This window comes from Vulpes lagopus, chromosome X, assembly GCF_018345385.1.
Source record: "Vulpes lagopus strain Blue_001 chromosome X, ASM1834538v1, whole genome shotgun sequence".
NCBI classification, from domain to species: domain Eukaryota; kingdom Metazoa; phylum Chordata; class Mammalia; order Carnivora; family Canidae; genus Vulpes; species Vulpes lagopus.
Window position 1 is genome coordinate 42927245 of NC_054848.1, and position 26243 is coordinate 42953487.

The 26243-nt window shown below is 37.6% G+C and overlaps 1 protein-coding gene across 2 annotated transcripts in view; it reads left to right on the top strand.

Moving 5' to 3' along the window:
• The window catches only part of CLCN5 (chloride voltage-gated channel 5), a 160397-nt gene that overhangs the window by 100394 nt on the left and 33760 nt on the right, over positions 1-26243 (top strand). For both annotated transcript variants that reach the window (XM_041741250.1, XM_041741251.1), the window contains one exon: positions 14742-14888. In XM_041741250.1, coding sequence (XP_041597184.1) covers positions 14742-14888 — 147 coding nt within the window. The remainder of the gene's footprint in view (positions 1-14741; positions 14889-26243) is intronic.

Below are 26243 nucleotides of genomic sequence, written 5' to 3' on the forward strand. Positions count from 1 at the left end.
ATGGGCAAAAGACATGAAGAGAAATCTCACAGAGGAAGACATGGACATGGCCAACAAGCACATGAGAAAATGCTCTGCATCACTTGCCATCAGGGAAATACAAATCAAAACCACAATGAGATACCACCTCACACCAGTGAGAATGGGGAAAATTAACAAGGCAGGAAACCACAAATGTTGGAGAGGATGCGGAGAAAAGGGAACCCTCTTACACTGTTGGTGGGAATGTGAACTGGTGCAGCCACTCTGGAAAACTGTGTGGAGGTTCCTCAAAGAGTTAAAAATAGACCTGCCCTACGACCCAGCAATTGCACTGTTGGGGATTTACCCCAAAGATTCAGATGCAATGAAACGTCGGAACACCTGCACCCCGATGTTTCTATCAGCAATGGCCACAATAGCCAAACTGTGGAAGGAACCTCAGTGTCCATCGAAAGATGAATGGATAAAGAAGATGTGGTTTATGTATACAATGGAATATTACTCAGCAATTAGAAACGACAAATACCCACCATTTGCTTCAACGTGGATGGAACTGGAGGGTATTATGCTGAGTGAAATAAGTCAATCGGAGAAGGACAAACAGTGTATGTTCTCATTCATTTGGGGACTATAAATAATAGTGAAAGGGAATATAAAGGAAGGGAAAAGAAATGTTGGGAAATATCAGGAAGGGAGACAGAACATAAAGACTCCTAACTCGGGGAAACGAACTAGGGGTGGTGGAAGGGGAGGAGGGCGGGTGTTGGAGGGGAATGGGTGACGGGCACTGAGGTGGACACTTGACGGGATGAGCACTGGGTGTTATTCTGTATGTTGGTAAATTGAACACCAATAAAAGTTAATTTTAAAAAAATGGGAAAAAGTCTCTTCAACAAATGGGATAACTGGACAGCAACATGAAAAAGAAGGAAATTGGACCACTTTCTTACATGATACAGAAAATAAAAATAGATTAAAGACTTAAATGTGAGACCTAAATCTATAAAAATCCTAGAAGAGGGGATCCCTGGGTGGCTTAGCGGTTTGGCGCCTGCCTTTGGTCCAGGGTGTGATCCTGGAGTCCCGGGATCAAGTCCCACATCAGGCTCCATGCATGGAGCCTGCTTATCCCTCTGCCTGTGTCTCTGCCTCTCTCTCTCTCTCTCTCTCTCTCATGAATAAATAAATAAAATATTTAAAAAAATCCTAGAAGAGAGCACAGGCAGTAACCTCTTTGACATTGGCCATAGCAACTTTTTTCTAGATAGATCTCCTGAGTCAAGGGAAACAAAAGCAAAAGTAAACTATTGGGATTACATCAAAATAAAGAGCTTCTGTAGAGCAAAGGAAATCATCAACAAAATGAAAAGGCAACCTACAGAATGGGAGAAAGTATTTGCAAATGATATATCTGATAAAGGGTTCCTATTCAAAATGTGTAAAGAACTGACACAACACCCAAAAAAAACAAATAACCCAAGTAAAAAATGGGCAGAAGATGGGGTGCTTGGGTGGTCAGTTGGTTAAGCATCTGACTGACTCGGGTCATGATCTTGATCATCTTGGCCATGACCTGAGATCAAGCTCTGTGTTGGGCTTCCCACTCAGCAAGGAGTTTACTTATCCCTCTCCCCCTCCCCCTCCCTCTCTCCCTACTCATGCTTTCTCTGTCTCTCTCTAAAATAAAGAAAATCTTTTTTTTTAAATGGGCAGAAGACATGAACAGATACTTCTCCAAAGAAGACATATAGATGGCCAAGAGATATGTGAAAAGATGCTCAATATCACTGATCAGGGAAATGCAAATCAAAAACTACAATGAGATATCACCTCACACCTGTCAGAATGGCTAAAATCAACAACACAGGAAACAACAGTGTTGGGGAGGATGTGGAGAAAAAGGAACACTTGTGCACTGTTGGTGTCGCCACTGTGGGAAATAGTATGGAGTCTCCTCAAAAGGTCAAAAATAGAACTACCCTACTATTCAGTAATTGCACTACTTGGTATTTACCCAAAAACTACAAAAACAGTAATTCAAAGTGATACATGCACCCTGATGCCTATAGCAGCATTATTTACAATAGCCAAGATAATGGAAGCAGCCCAAGTATCCATCAACTGACAAGTGGATAAATAAGTGGTATATGTACACAGTGAAATATTATCCATAAAAAGAATGAAATCTTGCCATTTGCAATGACATGGATGGAGCTAGAAAGTATAATACTAAGGGAAATAAGTCAGAGAAAGACAGATACCATATGATTTCACTTATATGTGGAATTTAAAAAATAAATGAGCAAAGTGAAAGAGCGAGGCAAACAAGAAACAGACTGTTAACTATAGAGACTGAACTGATGGTTACTGAAGAAGAGGTTGGTGGGGGGATGAGTTAAATAGTTGGTGGGGACTAAGGAGGGCACTTGTGATGAGAATTGGGTGATGTATGGAATTTTTGAATCACTATATTGTATACCTATATCAAATATAACACTGTATGTTAACTGGAATTAAAGTAACAAGTTAAAATCAACTTAAAAAACTTATCTGGAATTTATTGCAGTATTATATATACTGTAATTCTATATTTTTCATTTTGATATCTAGCAATCCCTCAACTGTTTACCAAAAAGCAGTTCTTATATTTGTGTTGATTATGGTTTATTAACACTTAAATTATTATAATAATTTGTGTGCATTGCTAGAATCCTTATTGTTATTCCAATTTCGCAAGATTTTAATGATTGTTTCTTTGTGGAAGATTGAAATCTGACAGGATGTTTGCATATTTATGTTTAAGAAAATGGAAATTTCATAAATATGTGGAGTTTAAATATAAAATGTGTTTGACCTATAATCGGTTAATGAAGAAATTGAAAGAGTTTTTAAAAACTACCTTGGAACAAATGAAAATCAAAATGTAATATACCATAATTTATGGGGCACAGCAAAAGCATTTCTAATAGGGAAGTTCATAGTGACAAATGTATATCTAAAGAAACAAGAAAAGTCTTAGATTAACAACTGTACTTTACTCCTGAAAAAGAAAGAAAGCTGGAATTTAGTTGGAGGGAGAAAATACAGAGATTAGAGCAGGAATAAGAGAAATAGAGACAAATATATAGTAGAAAAGTTTGATGAAACTATGATCTGATTCTTTGAAAAGATTAACAAAATTGACAAATATTTAGCTAGACTCACCAAAAATTAGAGAAAGGACTCAAATAAAATGAAATGAAAAGGGAGTAGTTACAACTGATACTACAGAAATACAAAGGATCATGAGACTACTATTAACAAATATACATTAACAAGTTGGACAACCTAGAAGAAATGTATAAACTCCTATAAATATACAACCTACAGAGACTGAATCAAGATGAAATAGGAAAGCTGAACAGACCAATTACTAGAAAGGAGATTGAATCAAAAATCTCCCAATAAAAAGTCTTGGACCAGATGGCTCTACTGGTGAATTCTAGCAAACATTCAAAGAAGAATTAATAGTAATTCTTCTGAAATTCTTCCAAACACTAGAAGAGGAGAGAACTCTTCCAAATTTATTTTATGAGGCCAGCATGACCCTGATACGAAAACCAGACAACGATGAAAAAATTACACAAGAAGAGAAGAATATAGACCCATATCTCTGATGAGCATAGATGTAAAAATCCTCAACAAAATATTAGTAAACTAAATTCAGCAATACATTAAAAAGTTCATGCACCATGATCAAGTGGGACTTATTCCAGGGATGCAAGGATGGTTTAACATCAATGTGATACACTACAAAATGAAGTGTAAAAATCATATCATCTCAGTGGATGCAGGAAAAGCATTTGGTAAAATTCAACATTAATTTATGACCAATACTCTCAACAAAGTGAGTATAGAGGGAACATACTTAAACATAATAAAGGCCTTATATGAGAAACCTACATTGAACGTCGTGCTAAATGTTGAAAAGCTGAAAGCTTTCCATCTAAGATCAGGAAGAAGACAAAGATGCCCACTCTCACCACTTTTAGTCAACATAATTTGGAAATCCTGGTCAGACCAATTAGGCAAGACAAGAAATAAAAGGTATCTAAAGTGAAAAGGAAGAACTAAAACGGTCACTATTTTATCTGTATATAAAAACTGTTGAGATCAATAGATTTGTCTACCTATCTCCCTCCCTCCCTCCCTCCCTTCCTCTCTCCCTCCCTCCCTTCCTCTCTAAAGGCTCCACCAAACAACTGTTAGAACTAATAAATGAATTCAGTAAAGTTGCAGAATACCAAATCAGCATGCAAAAATCTGTTGCGTTTTTATATAGTAATAATAAAGTATCAGAAAGGAAAATTAAGAAGACAGTCCCATTAAAATTGTATCAAAAAGAATAAAATACCTAGGAATAAATTTCACCAAGTAGGTGAAAGACCTGTGTATTGAAACAAACAAAACATTAATGAAAGAGCTTGAAGAAGACACAAATAAATGGTAAGATATTACATGCTAATGGGTTGGAAGAATTAATATTGGCAACATGTCTATACTACACAAAGCAATCTACAGATTCAGTGCAATCCCTATCAAAATTCCAATGGCATTTTTGCAGAAAGAGAACAAATAACCCTAAAATTTGTATGGAACCATAGGGGACCCCCAATAGCCAAAGCAATTTTGAGAAAGAAAAAGCTAGAGTTATCTTGCTTTAAAACCGTATTATAAATGTACAGTAATTAAAGCAGTATGATATTGGCATAAAAACAGACATATATAAGTGGAATAGAATAGAAAACCCAGAATTAAACCTACACATATATGGTCAATTAATTTACAACAAAGGAGGCAAGAATACACAGTGGGGAAAGGACAGATTCTAATAAATGGTCTTGGGAAAATTGGATAGCTATATGCAAAAGAATGAAACTGAACCACTGACTTACACCAGGTACAGAAATTAACTCAAAATGGTTAAATATTTGAATATAAGAACTGAAACCATAAAATCTTAGAGGAAAACATTGGCAGTAAGCTCCTTCCCATAGGTATTGGTGATGTTTGGCTAAACTGACACCAAAAGCAAAAGCAACAGAAGCAAAAATAAACAAGTGAAACTATATCAAACTAAAAAGCTTCTGCACAGCAAAGGAAACCATCAAAAAATTGAAAAGGCAACTTAAAGGGGAAAAATATTTGCAAATCATATCTGAAGGGGCTAATATCCAATAGAACTTAGAAATTTTAATAAAAATGAAATTAAAACAGGCAGAAGGTCTAAATAGACATTTTTCTACAGAAGACATACAGATGGTCAACAGTGCATGAAAAGATGCTCAACATCATTAATCATCAGGGAAATGCAATCACTTCACACCTATTAAAATGACTATTATCACAAAGACTAAAAATAAGGAGGTTGGCTAGGATGTGGAGAAAAGGGAATCCTTGCACATTTGTTGGTTGGGAATGTAAATTGGTATAGCCAGTGTGGAGCACAGTATGGAGGTTCCTCAAAAAATTAAAAATAGAACTACCATGTGATCTAGTAATCCATGTGTTCATCAATGGTTGAATAAAGAATGAAACACACACACACATTCTTATGCACATAATGGACTATTAGCCATAAAAAAGAATGAAATCTTGCTATTTGCAATGACATAGATGGAACATAAGGGCATTATGCTAAGTAAAATAAGTCCAAGAAATATAAATGCCATATGATCTCTCTTATGTGTACAATCTAAAAAAAAGAAGCTTATGGATACATAGAATAGGTTGGTGGCTTCCAGGAGTGGAGGTGGTAGACATGGGTAAAATATTTGTGTTTTTGTTTAAATAAATTGAATTAAAATCTTAAAATTTTTATTTCTTTATTTGACACAGAGCCTGATGCGGGGCTCTATCCTGGGATTCTGGGATCATGTCCTGAGCCAAAAGCAGATGCTTAACAGACTGAGCCACCCAGGTGCCCCAGTAAACTGAATTTTTAAAAAAGATAATACATACACTAGTATCTTCTAGGTGAATTTCACTTTCAATCTTTTAAGTTGTGTAAAAGATGCCATGGGGACTTTAGATTAATATATAGATGTAGTACCATTCAAATTAGTATCTGTTCATTCTTGCTATATTCAGACATTACATCCAAGAGCATGATAAATATTTTGACTTATGTCTTCATTTTTTTTCTATTTGACTTTTGTAAATTTTAAACTAATATTGTAAGGGCACCTGAGTGGCTCAATGTGGAGCCTGCTTCTCCCTCTGCCTGTGTCTCTGCCTCCCTCTGTGTCTCTCATGAAAAAATGAATAAAATCTTTAAAAAAAACCCAAAAAACTAATATTGCATTTTGAGTTTATGTCTCTATCATAAATAATTGTATTTTCTAGTTCTATGTTAGTACATAGGAATGCAATTGTTTCTGACTTACTTACCTTATAAGTAAGGTATGGATTCATGTATTTAGTTATTCATGTATTTAGTTATTTTAGTTAATATTCTTAGAGCTGTATAGATATATGTCTGCAGTCTAAACATCTGAGTATCATATTTCTTCCTTGCCTATGTACGCTCTTCCCTTTTACATCTTAAAGTTTTTCATGTACTATATTAAATATAATTGGCAACAGGAAGGAAGCATCATTGCCTTCCTGTATTAAAGAGAATGCTATTTTGCAGCTTGGTTTTAATTTAAACATTCTATATCACGTGAAGACTGAAATCCTCCACTCAGAATATTTTGAAAATTTTAATCCAGGATAAATATAAATTTTAAAAATCCATTCTTGATATCTGTTAAAATAATTATGGCTTTTAAAATTTTATTTGTTAATCTGATAAAGTATGTTGATAGTTTTTCCTTGTGATACCAGTCTTATGGTATTGGAATAAACTGTCATTATTTATTGCATGCAACTCTTTCAAATGTGATGCTCTTTATTCAGTTTGTTAAACTCTAGGAGTTTTACTCATATATTCCAAAGTGAAAGTGATCTCTAAATTTTGAGCATTGTCTTTGTCAGGTGTGACAGACGCTTGTCCTTGAACCACATGGAGCTTCTCTAGCCATCTTGTTCATTTCTCTCTTGAAAGCTTTTATGACAGAGTGCTCTTACATTCAGAGTCTCTGAGATAAAACCAAAGAAAAGCTGATCTGCTAAGGGAAGATAGCACATGATTGTTTTAATTTTAGCTTCTCTGAATTTTTAAAGCCCCCTTGCCATTTTCTTTAATAAATTTTTTTTATTTATTTATGATAGTCACAGAGAGAGAGAGAGAGAGAGAGAGAGAGAGAGAGGCAGAGACACAGGCGGAGGAAGAAGCAGGCTCCATGCACCGGGAGCCTGATGTGGGATTCGATCCGGGGTCTCCAGGATCGCACCCTGGGCCAAAGGCAGGCGCCAAACCGCTGCGCCACCCAGGGATCTCTTTTCTTTAATAAATTATCTACTAATGTATTTTTGCTGTTCGTCTGTTGGGATCCAATTTTAATGGTTTGAAATATCTCTTTATATATGTCATGGCTATTACTCTTGGAAAAAAATTATAGAAAATACTAGTTGTCACTTGCTTAGTTTTCACAGCAGTCAGTGTGGTTTAATATTAAGATATTATTTTCCTTTTTCACTTTCATTTTATCATGAATATACAGTGGAGTTTTTTAAAAGCTGTGTGACAGGTGATGTCATTGCTCCAATGGTTAATGGAATATGTGAAGCAGGATTCAACTGTCCCTTATTAAAGCAGACATTAAAAAAATTTTCAAAATGCCTGTCATTAATTTTGTTTTGGAAAATATAGACTCCCCCCTAAAAATATTAATGTACAGTGATTGGAGCATTATTATATTGAAATATATTAACAAATATTTAACATTCCTGGATTTTAATTTCTAATAAATAGCTATAGTTAGAACCCATATACATAAAAGCTCTTTAAGCTCTTTAATAATTTTGAAGACTAAAGGGATCCTGAGACCAAAAATTTTGAGAACTGCTGCTCTGGTACTGCCTGCTTTGAGTCCTGTCTTTTCTCATAACCTATACTTATCTGTGAGGATGACTCCCAGATGAAGACTACATTCTGAGAAGCAGTACTATTATTTCCTCCTGGGATTTTTTACCTACAATATGACAGATAGAGAAGGCCTTGGGTTAAGGATTGGCCCAAACCTCTGAAATAAGCACCTTGCATGGCTCTTAGAGACTACACAGCAAGGTTTGCATTTCATTTCTGCTTCTCAAAATAATGTAACTAAAAATGGAATTGGACTATAAACTAGATTGTTTCCTGAACTCTCTCTGTGTCTGGCACTTGGGAACAAAGATTTACCCTGTCCTCAGGTAACTCAAAATGTATGTATAGAAAAAAAATTGATTTTATCATGTCTTTGTCAGTTTTTATCACCTTTAGTATTATACTTAGGATCATTTTAATGTTTTATTTTTAATGATACAATAATACTTCTATCTTGGTAGATTCTATAATGTCTCTCTCAAGCTTTTCTTCCTCTTGCATTCTTTCTTTTCCACTTTTGCAGCATCTGGCATATATTACTTACACAGAATGCCATGTGCAGGTCAATAGATATTTTTGTGGAGCAAAAGTAAGAAATAGAAAAGCTTATTGCTTCTTTGTGCTTCTTAGCATTGGAATGTGTGATGTATTATTTTATATTCTCATTGAAGGGCTATGTGTATCAGCCCACCCATTGGTTTATACATTTGTTTTTGCCAGATGGGCTAGTTGAGATGGAAGTATTAATGTATTTGCGCCGACAGATGTCACTGTCACTAGTAAAACAAGGTGTCAGTAAGGCATAACATAAACTAGCACCATCCCCTGCCACCCACACCTTGCTTTTGCAGTACAGCCTTTGGGAATATGCACCCCTCCTTCCCAAATCACCTACATTTAAACAGGAAGTAGCAAACTGCCTTCCTATAGCCCTTTACTTCGTTCTCTTCCAGCGTACTGCTGCCACACTTACCTCTTAAAATCATGTTTTTTTTTTTTTATCATGTTCCTCCTCAAAAACCACAGTGATTCCATTGGCTTCCCAAGTCCTCCATAATCTGTCTCCATCCATTTCCTCACAGATACCTATCCTGCCCTGTAGTCAAGCACAAATGCCAGCCACATTTTTATCTCAAGACTTTGGCTATTTTTCCCCCCCTGGACCTGGAATACTCTCTCTTTCTTCCAGGAAGCCTTCTCTGGCTTATAGTATCCTCTCCATTTCCTGAATACCAGTTGCACTCTTATTCGAACAGCTTAGCACTTAGCTGTTCTGTAATTGCATTGTATGAAAGTTCTCTCCCCAACTAGGTCATAAATTCCTTGAGAGTAGTGACAGGGTAACATATTTTTCATATCCCCAGTTCCCTACTCTCCCGGTGCAAGGAATAGATTTACTGAGTGTCAGCCGTTTAAATACATTGATTGGCTGTCAACTCTTCTTCCCCAACTGAAATACTCCTCAGTAAGCATTTATTGAACACCTACTCTGGAACAACACTAGAGTTGCTGGGACAACAGAAATGAGAAGGACAGGTGTAGCCAGAAGACCAAAGTGGAAGAGATTATGCAATCAACATAGATGTCTGAACAAAGGAGGTGTTGAGGGAAAAGCTTTTTTGAGCTGGCCCTAAACAGAATGAATGGGATTTCATCAGGCTGCAAAGGGGATGGAGGACTGGATGGGATTCTAGATCGAGTATCTGGCCTGAGCAAAGGCATGGAGGTGCAAAAGTACGTGGCTTATAAGGAGTATAATAAATTTGTGGGAGAAGATAAGATGGAATCTAGATTTGATATGGCTCTGAATGCCGTGAGAAGAAATTTAAACCTGACCCTATGGGCATTGGGGAACCAGCTTATGATTTTAAGCAAGAAAGTGACAGAAGGCACTAAAAGTGCCTTTAAGCTGAAAATGTCAGCTGTGTAACACAAATATCAACAAAACATTTTCCCCCAATTGCCTTCCTCCCTGATCCTCCATTATATGACAGGCCCTATATGTAATCCACTAGCTGGGATAATATTTCAAATCCCCTTACTGTGTTCCTTTCCTACCTGAAATTCTGGCTGATTTCAGGTTCGTGGCCATAGGGAAGTTTGATTTATTCCAGATGGACCATTCTCTGGGCTGACAGGTCACAGTGAAGCTGCAAACTGTTTTGGAGAGAACCCGGGGCTTGGAGTTTAACTGCACGTGGGTTCAAGTCTCAATGTAAGGAGCCTTATTTCCTCACTATTCTGCTGCTTTAACTTTTTCTCTTGAACCTTTTTTTCTATCTGCAAAATAAAACCAATGGCTGGACCAGAGTGGCTTATCCATACGCAAATATCACTTTTGAGTTTTACCAATTATGTTGATTTCCTTTGTTGAACTCCTATTTATAGCATCTGTTTTGCTTGATTTACTTGCTACTTCAAATTTGCTTTGTTGACTCTTTCTTTCTATGTACTTATTAAGGAAGCACTTTATAACCTAAACAGTGAACCAGATAGCTGCTCCAGGAAATGTTTAGAATGAGGCAGCTGAATTTAGCTGGATTGTTCTATGTCAGTGGGTTATAGGAAGGAGTTTGTAAGGTCCCTCTGGGAAAACTGAAAACTTTTCCAGCTTCTCCTTTGCAAGCCCTCATCCTGTAGTGTCATTATTTTGTTTTCATGAATTCCTAGAACAATAGGTACACCCATCTGAAAATATGACTACAGGACATATTCCAAAGTCAGATATAAATTATTTTTGGACTCCTCCTACTTTTTCTTCCTATGATTTGTGTGGCTAATGTAAAGTTGCTGGCACTGTGTATTTTACATCATTTCCTGAATGAAATGCGATCAGTGAAAAGAGAGGAAAAGGATTCTGTATTATTTTGCAAATTTTCTTGCCTTCTTTTTCCTCCAGGGCTAGTCACAGTATGGGATCCATGGGCATTTAATAAATATAAACAGAATGAAAACCTCTGGAGTTGTGCTACTCTTTTAGCCTCAGTTCTTCGCATCAGCTAAAATGATGTTTGTTTTTAGGTAAGATTTCTAGAAACCTGGAATACCTACTCTTGAGATAGAGTACTTTTTGTAAGTTTGTTGAATGTGGTAAATCCAGAATTAGACAAATATTAACTACAAATATTGACTCCGATGCCAGCTGCATTTTAAAAGGAAAGTTAGATGTGGAGGGTGAATACAGGGAATATGTCTTGTTTAGATTTTATGGTTTGCGTTTAAGTTGATATTATTTCTGATATATTTTTCATTTTCATCCTGTTGAGTTTGAGGTAGCAATACAAGTGTCAAGTGGAGTTCTTGGGAATTCAGGACTAGAGATGAGAGTTAGGGATAGTAGGTTTCTTTAAAGGATCAAATAAAATAAATCAGACGACGGTGGAGAAGGATCTGTGATCTCAGATCCAGAACTGAGGGGCTCTTTTTTTTTCCTTAGATAAAAAATAAAAACACTTCTTCCTGTATGGCACGAGGGAAGACAGAAAAATTTAGAATTTCCTCTGTGTTGTTAGTAATAGGAGAAAACTGATAAGGATCCTGTAGTAGATCAGTTTCCCTAGAAGCGACAACTGAGACAGGGCATTCTGGGTAAACATGTTTGTTGCGGAAGTGCTCAAAAAAGGGGAGTGAAGGAAGGAGTAGAGCAGGGGAAAGTGTCCAGCAAGGACGAAGGATTTACAAGCAGCAACCAAGGAGCTCTGCTCAGGCCACAGAGGATGGATTCTCAGTCTCCTGGGACCCACTCGATCCACATAGCAAGGTTAGAGTTTTTGTAGCTGAGCAAATGGTTTCTGATCCGTACTTTTGTACATTATTCATTATTAATTAGTACCTTTAGATAAATGACCATATATCACCACATACATAAGCATGGTAGTGTTCCTAAGGAACTTCTTGTTCATGTCTGTACACAGTTCAGGCTTTTTGTGCATATTAAGGGAGGCTGCTGGGGATGCATTTCTTTTCTTTATATATGTCCTTATCCATAAGTGAATGACAGATTTTCCTTGGGATATCTGTTCTCTTGGTTTCAACATCACCTTGATGTTGATAACTCTCAAATCTTTGTCACTCAATCTTCATCTCATCTGGCCTCCCCAGCACCATCTTTGTATCTGTCCTTCTGTCCCACAATGATTTGTACATAATAGGTGGTTCATAAATGTCACTCACACATCAGTCAATCTGCTGTCTATTACAAGTGAGTTATTAAGGAAGTTGAACACATGATTTAGAGCTTGACTTTTTACAAAATATTAACTGGGCAAGTACTTGGGCTCTCTGAGCTTCATGAGTTTCCTCATCTGCACTAGGAGTGATAATGCCTTGGCATGGATCATTGGAAAAGTTAAGTAAAAGAGTTTAGCTTAAGCACATAGCCCTGTGCCTAAAAATTGATCAGTACCTGGTAAATGTTGGTTATTTATCCTTTATGCCCAATGCTTAAAATATTTATCTGTTGCTCCAGTTTTCTGGCCCTATTGCTTAATTTATCTTATCTGATTTTTCCACATTCATCACATATAATTCTGATAACCTAAATAAAGTAAGAAGTTTCTCAAAAGGATTGGAATACTTCAACAGGATTATTATTTGTCAAAACCAAAATAACTATGTTGACTATGATTTTGGATCAAGATTTTCATTTTAAAAAATGGAGGGGGCAAGTCTAGGTGAAGTAAAAGTTGACTATAATGCTGTTTTTTAATAAAATCAATATGCTAAGATTTTTTTGAGTAGAATTTATAATCTGAAGATTAGCACTTGGGATGTAGGAAATGTTTCATCTTTAATATTAAATTATTGAGCAGAGAAAAAACATTAAACAGCATGTCATGCCTCTTTTTCCCAGTATTTCTGAGCATCTGCATTGTGTTATGAGCTCTGGGAGAATCAGAGCCATAAGTTACTACTCCTAAATGGCCAGCACATTTCTTAGTACTGATGTCTAGGTTTTATTTCAGTTGATTATTTTATTTTTTAAAGATTTTATTTATTCATGAGAGACACAGAGAAAGAGGCAGAGACAGAGGCAGAGGGAGAAGCAGGCTCCATGCAGGGAGCCCGATGTGGGACTTGATTCTTGGACTGCAGGATCACACCCCGAGCTGAAGGCAGACACTCAACTGCTGAGCCACCCAGGTGCCTCTTAGTTGATTACTTTTGAACTCCCATGAGTTTTGTACACATGCCCTCATTTGGTTTGCTCATTTGCATGATTCTCAAAAAACTGCTGTTAACTACATGGTAAGGTAGAGGCACATTCCATCTGAAGGGAAACTAAACATACTAAGTAGTTTGCATATCTGTATTGTCCAAGTAAGAACATGAAAGAAGACCTAAGAATAAGCAGTAACCCTGAATAGATATTTTTCCAAAGAAGACATACAGATGGCCAACAGACATGAAAAGATGCTCAATATCACTAATCATCAGGGAAATGCGAAGCAAAACCACAATGAGGTACCACCTCACCCCCACTCAGAATGGTTAGTATCAAAAAGAGAAGAAATAACAAGTGTGGGTGAGGATGTGGAGAGAAGATTACTCTTGTGTACTGTTGGTGGGAATGTAAATTGGTGCAACCACTGTGGAAAACAGTGTGGGGGTTCTTTAGTTAAACATAGGAATAACATGTGATCCAGTAACTCCATGACTGGGCATCTACTTCAAGAAAATTTGAAAACACTAATTTGAAAAAGACATATGTACCCCTATGTTTATTACAGTATTATTTACAATAGCTAAGATATAGAAGCAACCCAAGTGTCCATTGGTAGATGAATGAATAAAGAAGATGTGGTATATATACACAGTGGAATGTTACTCAGACCTAGAGGGTATTCTACTAAGTGAAATAAGTCTGACAGAGAAAGACAAATACCATATTATTTGTCTTATATGTGGAATCTAAAAAAACAAATATGAACAAAGAAACAGACTCAAATTGAGAGAACAGGTGGTTGCCAGAGGGGAGGTGGGTGAGGAATGAGTGAAATAGATGAAGGGGATGAAAAGGCAGGAACTTCCATTTATAAAGTAAATAAGTCACAGAGATAGAAAGTACTGCATAGGTAATATAGTCAATAATATTGTAATAACATTTTATGGTGACAGATGGTGACAACACTTAACGTGGTGATCACTGAGTAATGTATAGAATTTTTGAATCACTGTGTCGTGCACCTGAAAGTAATATAATGTATGTCAACTATACTTCAATAATAGAAAATAGAATCAGTAGTAACCCAAAAGGTGAAAACCACCAAAATGTCCATCAACTGATACATGAATAAACAAAATGTGGTCTGTCTATACAATGGGTATTTTTCAGTCTGAAAATGGAATGAAGTACTGATACATGCCAGAACATGGATGAGCCTTGAAAACATTATGAGATATGAAAGAAGCCAGACACCAAAGGCCACATATTGTATGATTATATTTATATGCAATGTCTGGAATTGGCAAATCATGGAGACAGAGAATAGCAGTTATAAGGGGCTGGGGATAGTGGGGAGTTTTGTTTATGGGTCTGGAGTTTCTGTTTTGGAATGATGACAAATTTCTGGAAATGGAGAGTGATGGTAAGTACAAAACATTGTAAATGAACTTAATGCTACTGAATTGTCTAGTTTAGAATGGTTGAAATGGTAAATTTTATGTGTATTTACCACAATAATAAAAAGATAGTGGTAAGGGGCTTGAAGGTCACTGTGATAAGCCTCCTGTTTTTCTTTCTGCACAGGAGCCATGGATAACAGAGGCTTTCAGCAGGGGAGTCTCAATAGCTTCCGGAGCAGCTCCAGTGATGAAGACTTGATGGACATACCAGGGACAGCTATGGATTTTTCCATGAGAGATGATGTTCCTCCCTTAGATGGAGAAATAGAAGGTAGCATTACTGTTGATGACAGTTTGTCTTTCTAAAAATTATTTTTTAATGTATACACAGTAAAATTCATTTATTTTCTGGTGCAGTCTTAGGAGTCCTAACACATGCAGAAACTTTTGTAACCACCTCCACTGACAGGATCCAGAACAGTTCAACAACCCAAAGAGTTCCCTCTTGCTATATCTCTTTGCAGCCATATCTCCTCCACCCCAGCCCCTGGTAACCACTGATCTATTCTCTGTCCTTGTATTTTTTTCTTTCCCGGGATGTCATATGCATGGAATCACATAGTATGTCACCTTTGAGACTGACTTCATTCACTCAGCCTAATGCCTTAGAGATGAATTCAAGTCATTCATTCCTTTTTCCTTGCTATATATAGCCTGAAATGGGATCACTGGGTCGTGTGATAAATGTATGTGGAACTTCATAAGAAACTGCCAAACCATTTTCCAGAGTGGCTATACCATTTTACATCTGAACTAGCTATGAATGGAAGTTCTGCTTGTTCCCTATCCTTAACAGCTCTGGGTATTTTCGGTAATTTTTATTTTAGGCATTCTAATAGGCGTGTAGTGTTATCTCATCATGGTTTTAATTTAATTTCCTTAATACCTTATGATGTTGAACATCATTCCATATGCTTATTTGCCAACCTTATTTCCTTTCCAATGAAGTGTTTGTTCAAATCCTCTCCCTTTTTGATAATTGGGTTTTTATTATCTGGAATACATTTATAAAAGGAGAATTTCCTCTATCATTCGGTTTTCCAGTAACATCATTCTTTTCAATAACTGCATATAATTTCATGGTATAGCTATACCATAGTTTGTTTAACTAAGTTTCCTGATGTACGTTACAGTTTCCAATCTTTTGCTATTATAAACAATGTTGCAATCATCAACCTTGTGTGTGTGTGTGTGTGTGTGTGTATCTTTTAAGTGTATTAGAACATTTCTGTAGCATGAGTATATGAGTGCTTATTTTCCCACAGCCTTTCTTGTGCTGAATATTAGAATTTTTTCATCTTTACCCTATGGTAGGGAAAATAAATAAATACTCATCATTGTTTTAATTTTAACTTTTTTAGTTTAATGAGGTTGAGCATGTTTACTAACCATTTAAATTTCTTTTTCTGGAAGTTTCCTGTTTCTGTGAAGTTCCTGTTTTTCTGATGGGCTGATTATCTTTTCTTATATTTTTTTTATCTTTTCTTATCTTTTTCTAGCAGCTTTTCATTTATTGCTACTAATGTTTTGTCTAATGTAGGTGGAGTGTATTTTTTCCATTTCTGTGTTGTTCTTGTTTACTTTAAAAAAACTACAAATATTATAAATTTATACATAGCCAGATATGTCACCCATTTCTTTTCTGACTTCTGAGTTTCTTATAATTAGAAAGGACTTTGATATTAAATTTGTACTGTATGGTTTTTAACTGATTGGGATTGCCATTCTCAACATAGAGTCAGAGAACAAAAAACTATGTCAGAATTTATTATTTATCAAATTTTTATTGGGGGTTTATTGTAGAAATTTGGCTAGGTTCTGGGATTTAGCAAGGTTTTAAGGTACCCTTCCTGCCTTCATGAAGTTGATTCTAGCTGGCTAAACAAACATTAAGTACTTATGATAATGCCTAATTCTTAGAGTCATTTTCAGGACTAAATGAATTAGTAACATAAAGTGGTTATAATTTTACCCAGCATCGAGTTACTGCTCAATAAAATGTTAGGCTCTCATTGTTATTATTATTATTATTTTATTTCTGTTATAACCCTATATTATGAGTGTTATAACTCTTATAAGAACTTAGCAAAGGAAGCATTATATTTGTCTCTGTGTGTCTAGGATTGGAAAAGATTTCACAGAAAAGGTATGTTCGGGGAGGTCCTTGAACGACAAGTTAGTTAGTAGGAAGAAGAGCATTCCAGACAGACAGTGAGCTTTTACACAGATATCAATAGGCCTAATATACAGAGATATAAAAAGGCAGAATACAAGCCCAAATAAATAAATTGGGGCCTTGAATGTCATGCTAACAAGTTTGGATTAACCTTGTCTGTGAGGACAAGCTCCTTCACCCATTCATTCAACAAATACTTTTTGAATACCTGATATGAAGCAAGCACTGTTGTAGAACTGATACAGTGGTGGGATTAACATAGGTATGATCCAAGTTGATCTGGAATTTAGATCTAGCTGGGTAAATGAATAAACAAACAGACCAGTTAGTTATTTACCCATCATAATAACTACCAAGATGGAAATAGAGTGAATGACAATACAGGATAACTGAGGAAAAATACTTTTGAAAGGTTAGAAAGTTAGAAAGGTCGGGGAAGGCCTCTCTGTGGAGGTGACCAACTTGGGAAGAACATAGCCAGTATGAAAACCACAGGTTCAGAAGAAATTGTCTAGTTGAGGCGCCCAAAGGTAGTAACAGTAGAAGAGAGCCTCTGAATTTAAAGTTCATAAAAGAAAGGTACTTGTGGTTTGGTATTTAGTGATTTTTCACATTTGCCTCCTTCTATGAAAGGGCCATGTGTTTGTGTATCACTTCCACTTATGCATAGTCAGAACCCTTGGGAATGGGTTAGAACAATTACTGGTTCTGGTGGAGTAGCCAGATAGGCTATTCATAAACTTAAACTGACCACCGCTCATAAGCCTTCTGGCTAATCCAGAGAGTTTAGCTTAGTTATCATTACTGCTTCTAACTGAAAATGATGTCATACAGTGTCCATATCACCAAAGTACTTTTTGTGTTCACATTGTTCTCAATAGGCAATGGAGGCAACCAAGTATGAGTATCTCTTATTCCTATTTAATACACCCAAAAGCTAAGGCAGACGAGATGTAGACATTGCTTGTGATTGTAGAATGTGTTCTTACATTAATAGGCCTTTGCCACTTTTCACTTGCCTTTACAGGACTGCATGTGAATGACGAGGTTTGACCATAAAACAACAAAGCTGTTTTCTATGCATTGCGCACAGAATTCAGTCCATTTACTATGCTCTGTAGTGATATAATTTTCTTGCTTTGCTTTTTAATTGTTTGTACTTTATTTAATGTTTTCACACAGGATTTCCGAAATGTACACAACAACAGAAAAAAGGTCATAAAGTCCTTGATATCGGTGGTGCGGCTGTGCATAAAACACTACATTTTGTACGGCTGTGCATAAAACACTACATTTTGTACCAGGCACAATAGCACGTACTAAAAAGATTAGTTAAAAGGAGCTTGAAAGGTAGTAGAAGTGGTTCTTGTTTTCCAGATGGCTAGAGGGATTGATTTATGAGGAATGAATAAATAAATTATGCATGGCATGGTTAAATGCATCTGTGGTAGTGTTATAGTAGTCTGTAAATGAGAAGAAACATAAACATTGAGGTCTCAAAGAAGGGAAGGGGGAGGGAAGCAGAAAAAAGAGTTTGAGTAATAGGAAAAAATTCAGAGCTGTTCTTATGGCCCATCTGTTCTTACTTGCCTGCCTCTGCAGCCTGGACATCATGGTTTGGCAATTCATTCATTTACCCGTTCAGTTATTCGGTATTTATGGAGCACCCAGATTAGAAACATGGCATTGTGCTATTTTAATAATACTCATCAGCACCCTTGTTTCCCTCACCTCCTTGTCTTTCTACCTCAAGTGCCTTGCTACTCCTAATTCTTGAGTGAAGAAACTTTCCTGGCAGGAGAGAGCAACACAGGTAAAGGCACAGGAGCATGAGAGTGCCTTTTCTACTCAGGCAGCACAGTCTGTGCATCTGAGGTCTGAGGCTCCTGGGGGCAGAGATGGTGACAGTGGGAGTAGGAGGAAGAATAGCCTGGGATAGGGTAGGAGATCGAGTTAGAAGTCTGGGTGAGAGCTAGGCTGTCTATCTTGTAACCAAGGAGTTATCAAATGATTTAAAAGCAGAGGAATGATATGATCAGATTGGTCTTTTCAGGAATTTATGGCTGTATGGAGGGTGGAGTCAGGGGAAGAGTGGGTTGAAGACTAGCAGACTGGTTAAACTGTTATTTAAAAATAGTTTAGTTAAAAGATCAAAAGGCCTGAATTAAGGCAACAGGAATGGAGAGGAAGGGATAATCACTTCTGGAGAAATTTCAAAAGGGGGGATTGATAGGACTAATTAGATATGGGGAATAAACTAGAAGAATCACAGATGACTTCAAAGCCCAGGCAGAGTAGGAGAGCAGGCCAAGTCTCCCTCGTTTGGGAGAACGTGCCCAGACCACCCTTGCAAGCCTCAACAAACCTCCCAATGTCCCAGGGAAGAAAGAATGTCTTTGAAAATGGAACACATGACAGTGTGTGAAATCCACCAAGTAAGCTGTGAAACAGTTGTGTTTGTTCTGCCATGCTGCAAGGAAAGCTTCTAGTATTCCTCCAGAGAGAAACGGAAAACATCTTGGGCTCCAGCTCATGGGTTCCTGTTAGCGCTTCAGTTGACTCAAGCAATTGTGTGGATGGCACAGGGAGGATAAGGAAAGGGAATTCAGAGCCCATCACCCTCATCATACTCAAACTTCCTTAAATGCTTAGCCTGGGAGGATGGCAATTGTTACTGCTGCTTTTTGAGCTTGAAAAAAAAAAATAGTGTCCTGTATCAAAAGCTCTTTGGGGCCATAAACCATACCAGTTTTATATGCTGAACCCTCAAAATGAGGCTTATTATGATGTCCACAGGCTTTAAAGGCTTCCTTTAGGTTACTTGATAGGAAAATACCTGGTCAGATTTTAGAATCCGTGCTTTCTTATCTCTTCCCATCTATTTATATTTTTATCTTATTTAAAGTACATGCCTTATTCCTATGTAATTAGTTTTACCTATCCTGGATACCACATGACATTTAGTCTCCGTGTCACCCTGGAACTCCTCTTTGCCATGATGGTTTCTCAGACTGACTTTGTTTTTGATGACCTTGGCAGGTTTTTGTTTCAGTAGTTTTTAAACTTCATTACATACCTGTGTTCTTTTCTCCCCTGGTTTCATTTAGAAATAATTGATATACATCATTGTATAGGTTTAAGGCTTACAGCATGATGGTTTGATTTATATATACTGTGAAGTGATTACCACAGTAGGTTTAGTTAATACCCATAATCTCATAGAGATAGAATCAAAAGAAAAAAAATTGTTCCTTTCCTTGTAATGAGAACTCTTAGGATTTACTCTCTTAACAACTGTCCTATATATCATACAGCTGTGTTAACTATTAACTATAGCCCATCATGTTGTACATTCTATCCCTAGTGCTTTTTAATCTTGGAACTGGAAGTTTGTACCTTTTTGAACACCTTTCTCCAATTCTCCATCTTCCCACCCCCTGCCTCTGGTAAGCATAAATCTGATTTCTTTTTTTTTTTTTTCCAGATTCCACATATACTGTGAGCTCACACGTTTTTGTCTTTCTCTGTCTGACTTATTTCACTTAGAATAATGCTCCCAGTGTCTATCCATGCTGTTACAAATGTAGGATTTCCTCATTTTTTTAAATAGCTGAATAATATTCCATTGTATATGTATATACCACGATTTCTTTATTCATTCATCATTGATGGACACTTAGGCTGTTGCCATGTCTTGGCTATTATAAATAATGCTGCAGTGAACATGGGAGTTAGTATTTTTGAGTTAGCATTTTCATTTCCTTTGGTTATGTTCCCAGAAGTGGAATTACTAGATAGTATGGTAATTCTATTTTTAATTTTTTGAGGAACCACCATACGGTTTTCCATAGCGGCTGCACCAGCTGACAGTTTTGAATACCTCTCAGGTACTTTATAGAATGTCCCTCAATTGGAATTTGTCTGATTTTTTTAATCTCATGATTAGACTGGGGTTATAAGTTTTAGGGAGGAAGAGTAGAAGTAAAGTACCATTCTCATCATATCATATCCAGGCTGTATATTGTTGATATTACTTAGGCTGCTGATTTTAACCTTGACCTTCTGGCTGAGGTAGTGTCTGTCAGCTTTCTCCACTGTAAAGTAATTTACTTTTCATCCTTTCCATAATGTACTCTTTGGAAGGAACTCACTGTATAGCTCACACTTAAGACTAGGGAGTTATGCTCCATCTCCTTGAGAAAATATTTGGAATTGTTCTGCATGGGACATTTGTCTCTTCTCTCCTATGTATTTATTCAACTACTTATTTATGTCAACAGGGACTCATTTGTTTAAACTTTGGGTTATAATCCATCTCTACTTTATTTTATTCAAATTTTTCCAGTTTAGGCCATTTAGAGCTCTTTCAATTTTCTGTTTCCCTTTGATACACCCCTGTCACTGTGGGGTTTTCTAGAGCACTTATTTTTTTCCTGGCACTACAATGTACCATTTCTCCCAAGGGGATCCCTGGTTCCTTTTAGTAGAAAATGGTATTAGAAATGAAGATATGGGCAGTAGTGTGTTCATTTCTAATGGGGCATTATGCTTTAGGCTCTCTCAGCCACTCAGTAAAAAAATATATGCATGTATACTGACCCATGTCTACATATATATCTATAAATAGACATATTATCTACATGTAACCGTCTGTGTCTACATTAAGCTAAACATGAGATCATATGGATATCTCTAATTCTACTCTATTAACACGTGGGTCATTCTAGCCTCCTCCCCTTGCTTATTTTTAACCTCCCACTCCAGGTGGTGAGAAACTTGGCTCCTACCATCCACCATCCATTATTTAACTTCCAATGTGCATGGATGGTGGTTTCAAATTATTAACCTTTAACTTCCATGGGAAACTACTTTGTCAACTAGAATATAGTACTTAAGCACAATTTCTTTTACCTTTAGTCTTATAGACTCCACTCAGTTCCAGTTTCTTGAATCAGCACCTTTTTCCTCTCTACCTACTTCCATGAGGCTGTTTCACAGATTTGTAATTTAGATTCTTCTGTCACATTCTGCATTCCATCTTAAAAAAATCTTTGCATACATTAAGGTCCACCATGCAGTAAATTCTATAAATTTTGACAAACACATCGTGATAGGTATCCACTATTACAGTATCATGCAGAATAGTTTCACTGCACTAAAAAAAAATATCCCCCATGTTTTACCTCTTCAGACACCTCCCTTCTGAGCCCCTGGCAACTAACAGTCTGTTTTTCATGTCCATCAATTTGACTTTTCCAGAATGTCAATAAATGGAATCATGCAGTCTAGAGGCCTCTCAGGTTGGCTCCTTTCACTTAGCAATATGAATTTAAGATTCCTCCATGTCCTTGTGTGTATTAATGTCTCATTCCTTTTCATTGCTGAATAGTATTCCATTGTCTGGATAGAGGGCAGTTTGTCTATCCATTCACCTAGCTACTGAAGGAGATCTTGGATTCTTCACCTTTTGGCAACTATGACCAAAGCTATTATAGACATCTGTGTGTAGGTTTTTGTGTAGACCATAAGTTTTCAAGTCAGTTGGGTAAATGTATAGGTGTGTGATTGCTGTATTGTATGGTAAGACTATGTTTAGTTGTGTTTTAAAAAGATAAAAAGATTTTATTTATTTACTTATGTATGTATGTATGTATGTATTTGCCACTGCCCCCCACCCTGTCAATTGAGCAAGCACAAGCAGGCAGAGCAGGAGGCAGAAGGAGAGGGAGAAGCAGACTCCTGCTGAGCAGGGAGCCCAACATGGGATCAATTCCAGGGCTCTGAGATCATGACCTGAGCTGAAGGCAGAGGCTTAACTGACTGAGCCACTCAGATGCCCCTTCAGCTATTTTTCTTACTGGTTTCTAGTTTCATTCCTTTATGAATTTATGGTAGAGTGGCTAGAAGTTGCGCTGTTTAATGTTTGGTGTAACCGTCTGTGCCAGAGGGTTAAAATTTTGTAGTGTCCTTGTTTTCGTATCACTGCCTGATTTTGAGTTTCCTTCAAGTGCAGTTTGTTGGGAGAGATTCTGTGGCTTGTAGTTCTTTCAGCTGCCACCTACTGTCATTATACTGGAGCCCCCTTGGTGTTGTGGTAAGATATGTGGGAGCAGGTCATTTTATAATCTTCTGTTAAGTGTCAGTGTCTGTTGGGCCTGTGTCTTGTGGCTGTGACCCTCACACAGTTTAGTCCAGTGGTATGGTTTTTGTTCTTTCTGCCCCATACTTCTGTTCCAACCATGGCATTCCCAGTCCATCTCCTGGAAGCCCAGACCCCTGTTGAATATGGTTTTTTTTTTCTTCCTTTGGGTGAGACAAGAAGGCTGGGGGTGGTGGGGTGTGTGTGTCTGTGTCTGCCAGAGTGAGAGGAATGCCCTTCCCCCAACTGGGATAAGGCTCCGGCAAAGTATTTCCCCCTGGAGCATAGGCCTTTGGTATAGAGAAAGCTCTGGGGAATTTCACATGATTACTCTTCCCCTCCCCTCATCAGAGCCAGGAGGGGATCTTTCTCTTATCTCTACTGTGAGAACCTGGTATGGTTCCTGGAGGTAGAGGCCACAGAAGTGCAAGGCTCAGAAGTTCCTCACTCTCATGCAAGTCTACACTCAGCCTTCAGCACTTTCGTCAGTGCCATCCAAGTGTCCCCTAGTAGTTTCTGGTTCCGTTGGTCTCTACTTCAGGTGAGCAGACCTCCTTGTGTCTTTGTCTTTTTGGATAAACCTGTCTCTTCAGATTTAGGTGTGGCTGTTTCCCCTGCAACCTTAATCCTCAGGTAGGTCCATGAAAAGTTACTGACTGTTCAGTTTGTCTGGCTTTTTCTTGTAGTTAAGGATGAGAGTAACAACTCCTAAGTTCTTCATTTGTCAGAGCTGAATCTGGAAGCTCCCCATTTGTTTATCAGTTAGTGGAACCACTGTGGTCCCCTCCTGAAGGGAAAAAAAACCATAGAGGCCCTTTGGCAGTAAATCCAGAGTGAATTATTTTTAACCTTACCTTGTTCCAATTTACAGCATGGGGTAAAGGGTTGCTGCAACGTTTCAGGAGCCCATGCTAGATGTTTTTGAGGTCTGTGGCTAGCAGGTACTCCACAGACACTGGCCATATTGGTATAACTCTAGTGAGCCATACGGCTGAAGCATTGAGCCTCAGGTTGTCGTATGCTTCACCAAAGAGCTGAGTCTTGCTTTTCTTTTCTAAGGATTGGTGCTGCCATTTTAGGATCCTGCCAGCAGAATGTTCTCAAATAACTATGCAATCAAAATACCATTTGGAATTCCTCAAAGCTTAAAGTCCTCTCATGTCCTTCAGCATAATGTATGAGTGATTTAAAAAAATCATCACTAAACTTATAGAATATCAGAGGTGGAAGGGACCTTAAAAATCATACTTGTTTACTCCACCCTCATTTTATAGATGGAGAACCTGAAACCCACAGAGATTAAGGCAGTTGCCCAAGGTGATACAACTACTGATTTGTGGAGCTAGGCTTAGAATCTGTACCTTCTCACTCCTGGACAATAGGGCCAATAGCAAAGACTTTCTTTCCATTGACTTTCATTTAAAAACTTTGTAAGCCATCTTCCTCCCAGTGCTTTCCTCCTGGTATTGTCTGAAAATTTACCTGCTTTGTTTCTAAATACTCCAGTGATCTGCCGCTCAGAATGAAAGGTCTGCCCTTTGAAATGTCCTGTCTCTTCTCTTCTAGCTGTGTTATCTCTTTTTTTTTTTTTTTTTTGGTCATTATTTTCCTTTTTAGAACCACTATGTACATAACACATAGATACATGTCACTATTAAAGATTCAAATAATACACATGTATATAAAATGTGAAGGACATTCCCCATACTTCCCACGCCAGAGATAGCCCCTAAAAATAATGCAATGTGACTCTTTGGATTCTTTTTCTATCCAGGTAACACATAGACACACAGTTTTTAAAACATTCTACTTATTATTCTGTAATTTGATTTTTTTCATAGAGTGTGTTTGAGAGATTTTTCTATTTTACTACATGTCAGTCTACTTCTTCCCTTGAGCTATTCCCTCATTCCTGGACTCTTTTCATTGTTTCCAGGTTTTTGCTCCTACTAACAGTGCTGCAATGAACAACACGCACACATTGGTGTGAGTCGGTACACGTGTTTCTTTAAGAGCAATCCCTAGGTTTTATATCTATAACTCGTTAATTCTGACCCTGACATCACACCATTTCCATGAGTCCAAGAAGAATTTCCTAATTGGGATTTCCTCTTGAAGTTTTTGCCCCTGCCAAAGACTAATTGCTCATCGTGTGTACCCAACTTCCTTTTGGGGATTAATAGAGAGAAATTGTTGCAGACTTAGTACAGAAGAACTGGAGAACCACTGCTTCTGAAACAGTGATTACATGTTATTACCCAGGACTGTGCTAACCAGGGAGGTTTCCCAACACTGTGGCATGTTAGATGCTTTTTAGTGCAGTGTCTCCTTCCCCATTACATTCCCTGATCCTTTCGTTGGTCCCATAAATGTATAAATTTGAGAAGGAAGGAATGAAGAGCAAGTCATGAAGTTGAGGGATTGTTTTCTTTATGTGGCCAACCCTCTTGGCAACTTTGTCAAATCTAGCCCTGCTACATCCAGTTCTCCATTGATTTTCGCGGTGTCCTAGTCCAGCTGGAGCCTGCAGATACCAAGCCATCAATCCACATTCTATTTCTCATAGCTTTGGTAATAACTCTGGTAGTTATCACCCTGGCTCCAGTGGTTAGTGTAAGTTGAATTGGGTTGGGAACTTCCAGATGAGAGCAGATGCTGGGAGTAGGAAATCTAAAAGTCCCCCATCAAGCAAAAGTCTACAGGCCGGTGGGGACAGAGCTGTATCCATCGGGAAACAGGGAGTCTGAAGGTGGTCTTAGAATCTAGATTCTGCCTTGTTTCTGAAGTCTTCCCTATCCCTTTCTGCCATACCCTGTCTTCCTGGATACTTCTCAGAATCCTCAAACTTAATGTAGTAGATTCATTGCAGTTTTTGCAGTCCCATTACCTGCATCTCTCACTACCTCTTATTTTGTCTAGTTTGCAGCAGAGTTGGGATAGAGAGCTTCCTCTTTGTTGTCCTTCCTGCCTCTTAGACACCTGCAAGTTTTAACTTGCCATGAACGGAAACCAAAGCAGTCAGTCCTTAAATGAAACATGTGCAAAACAATACAGGTACTGACCAGTCAGACCGGATGTCAGATGCAGCACTGGGCAGTGTTCTGGAACCTCCTGATGTTCTAGCTACTAAAACGTGGGGAACATTCAGGAGCTTCTAGGGGATGGTTGGCAGAGAGAAGAGTCCTGGGGGAAAGAAAGTAGTTATCTATAGCTCTGGAAGTCTTTCAGTATTTAAGAAATAGTATGGCTATACAGATGTGTGTCAATGGAAAGTCTCCTTGAAATATGAACACGGGGCAGCCCAGGTGGCC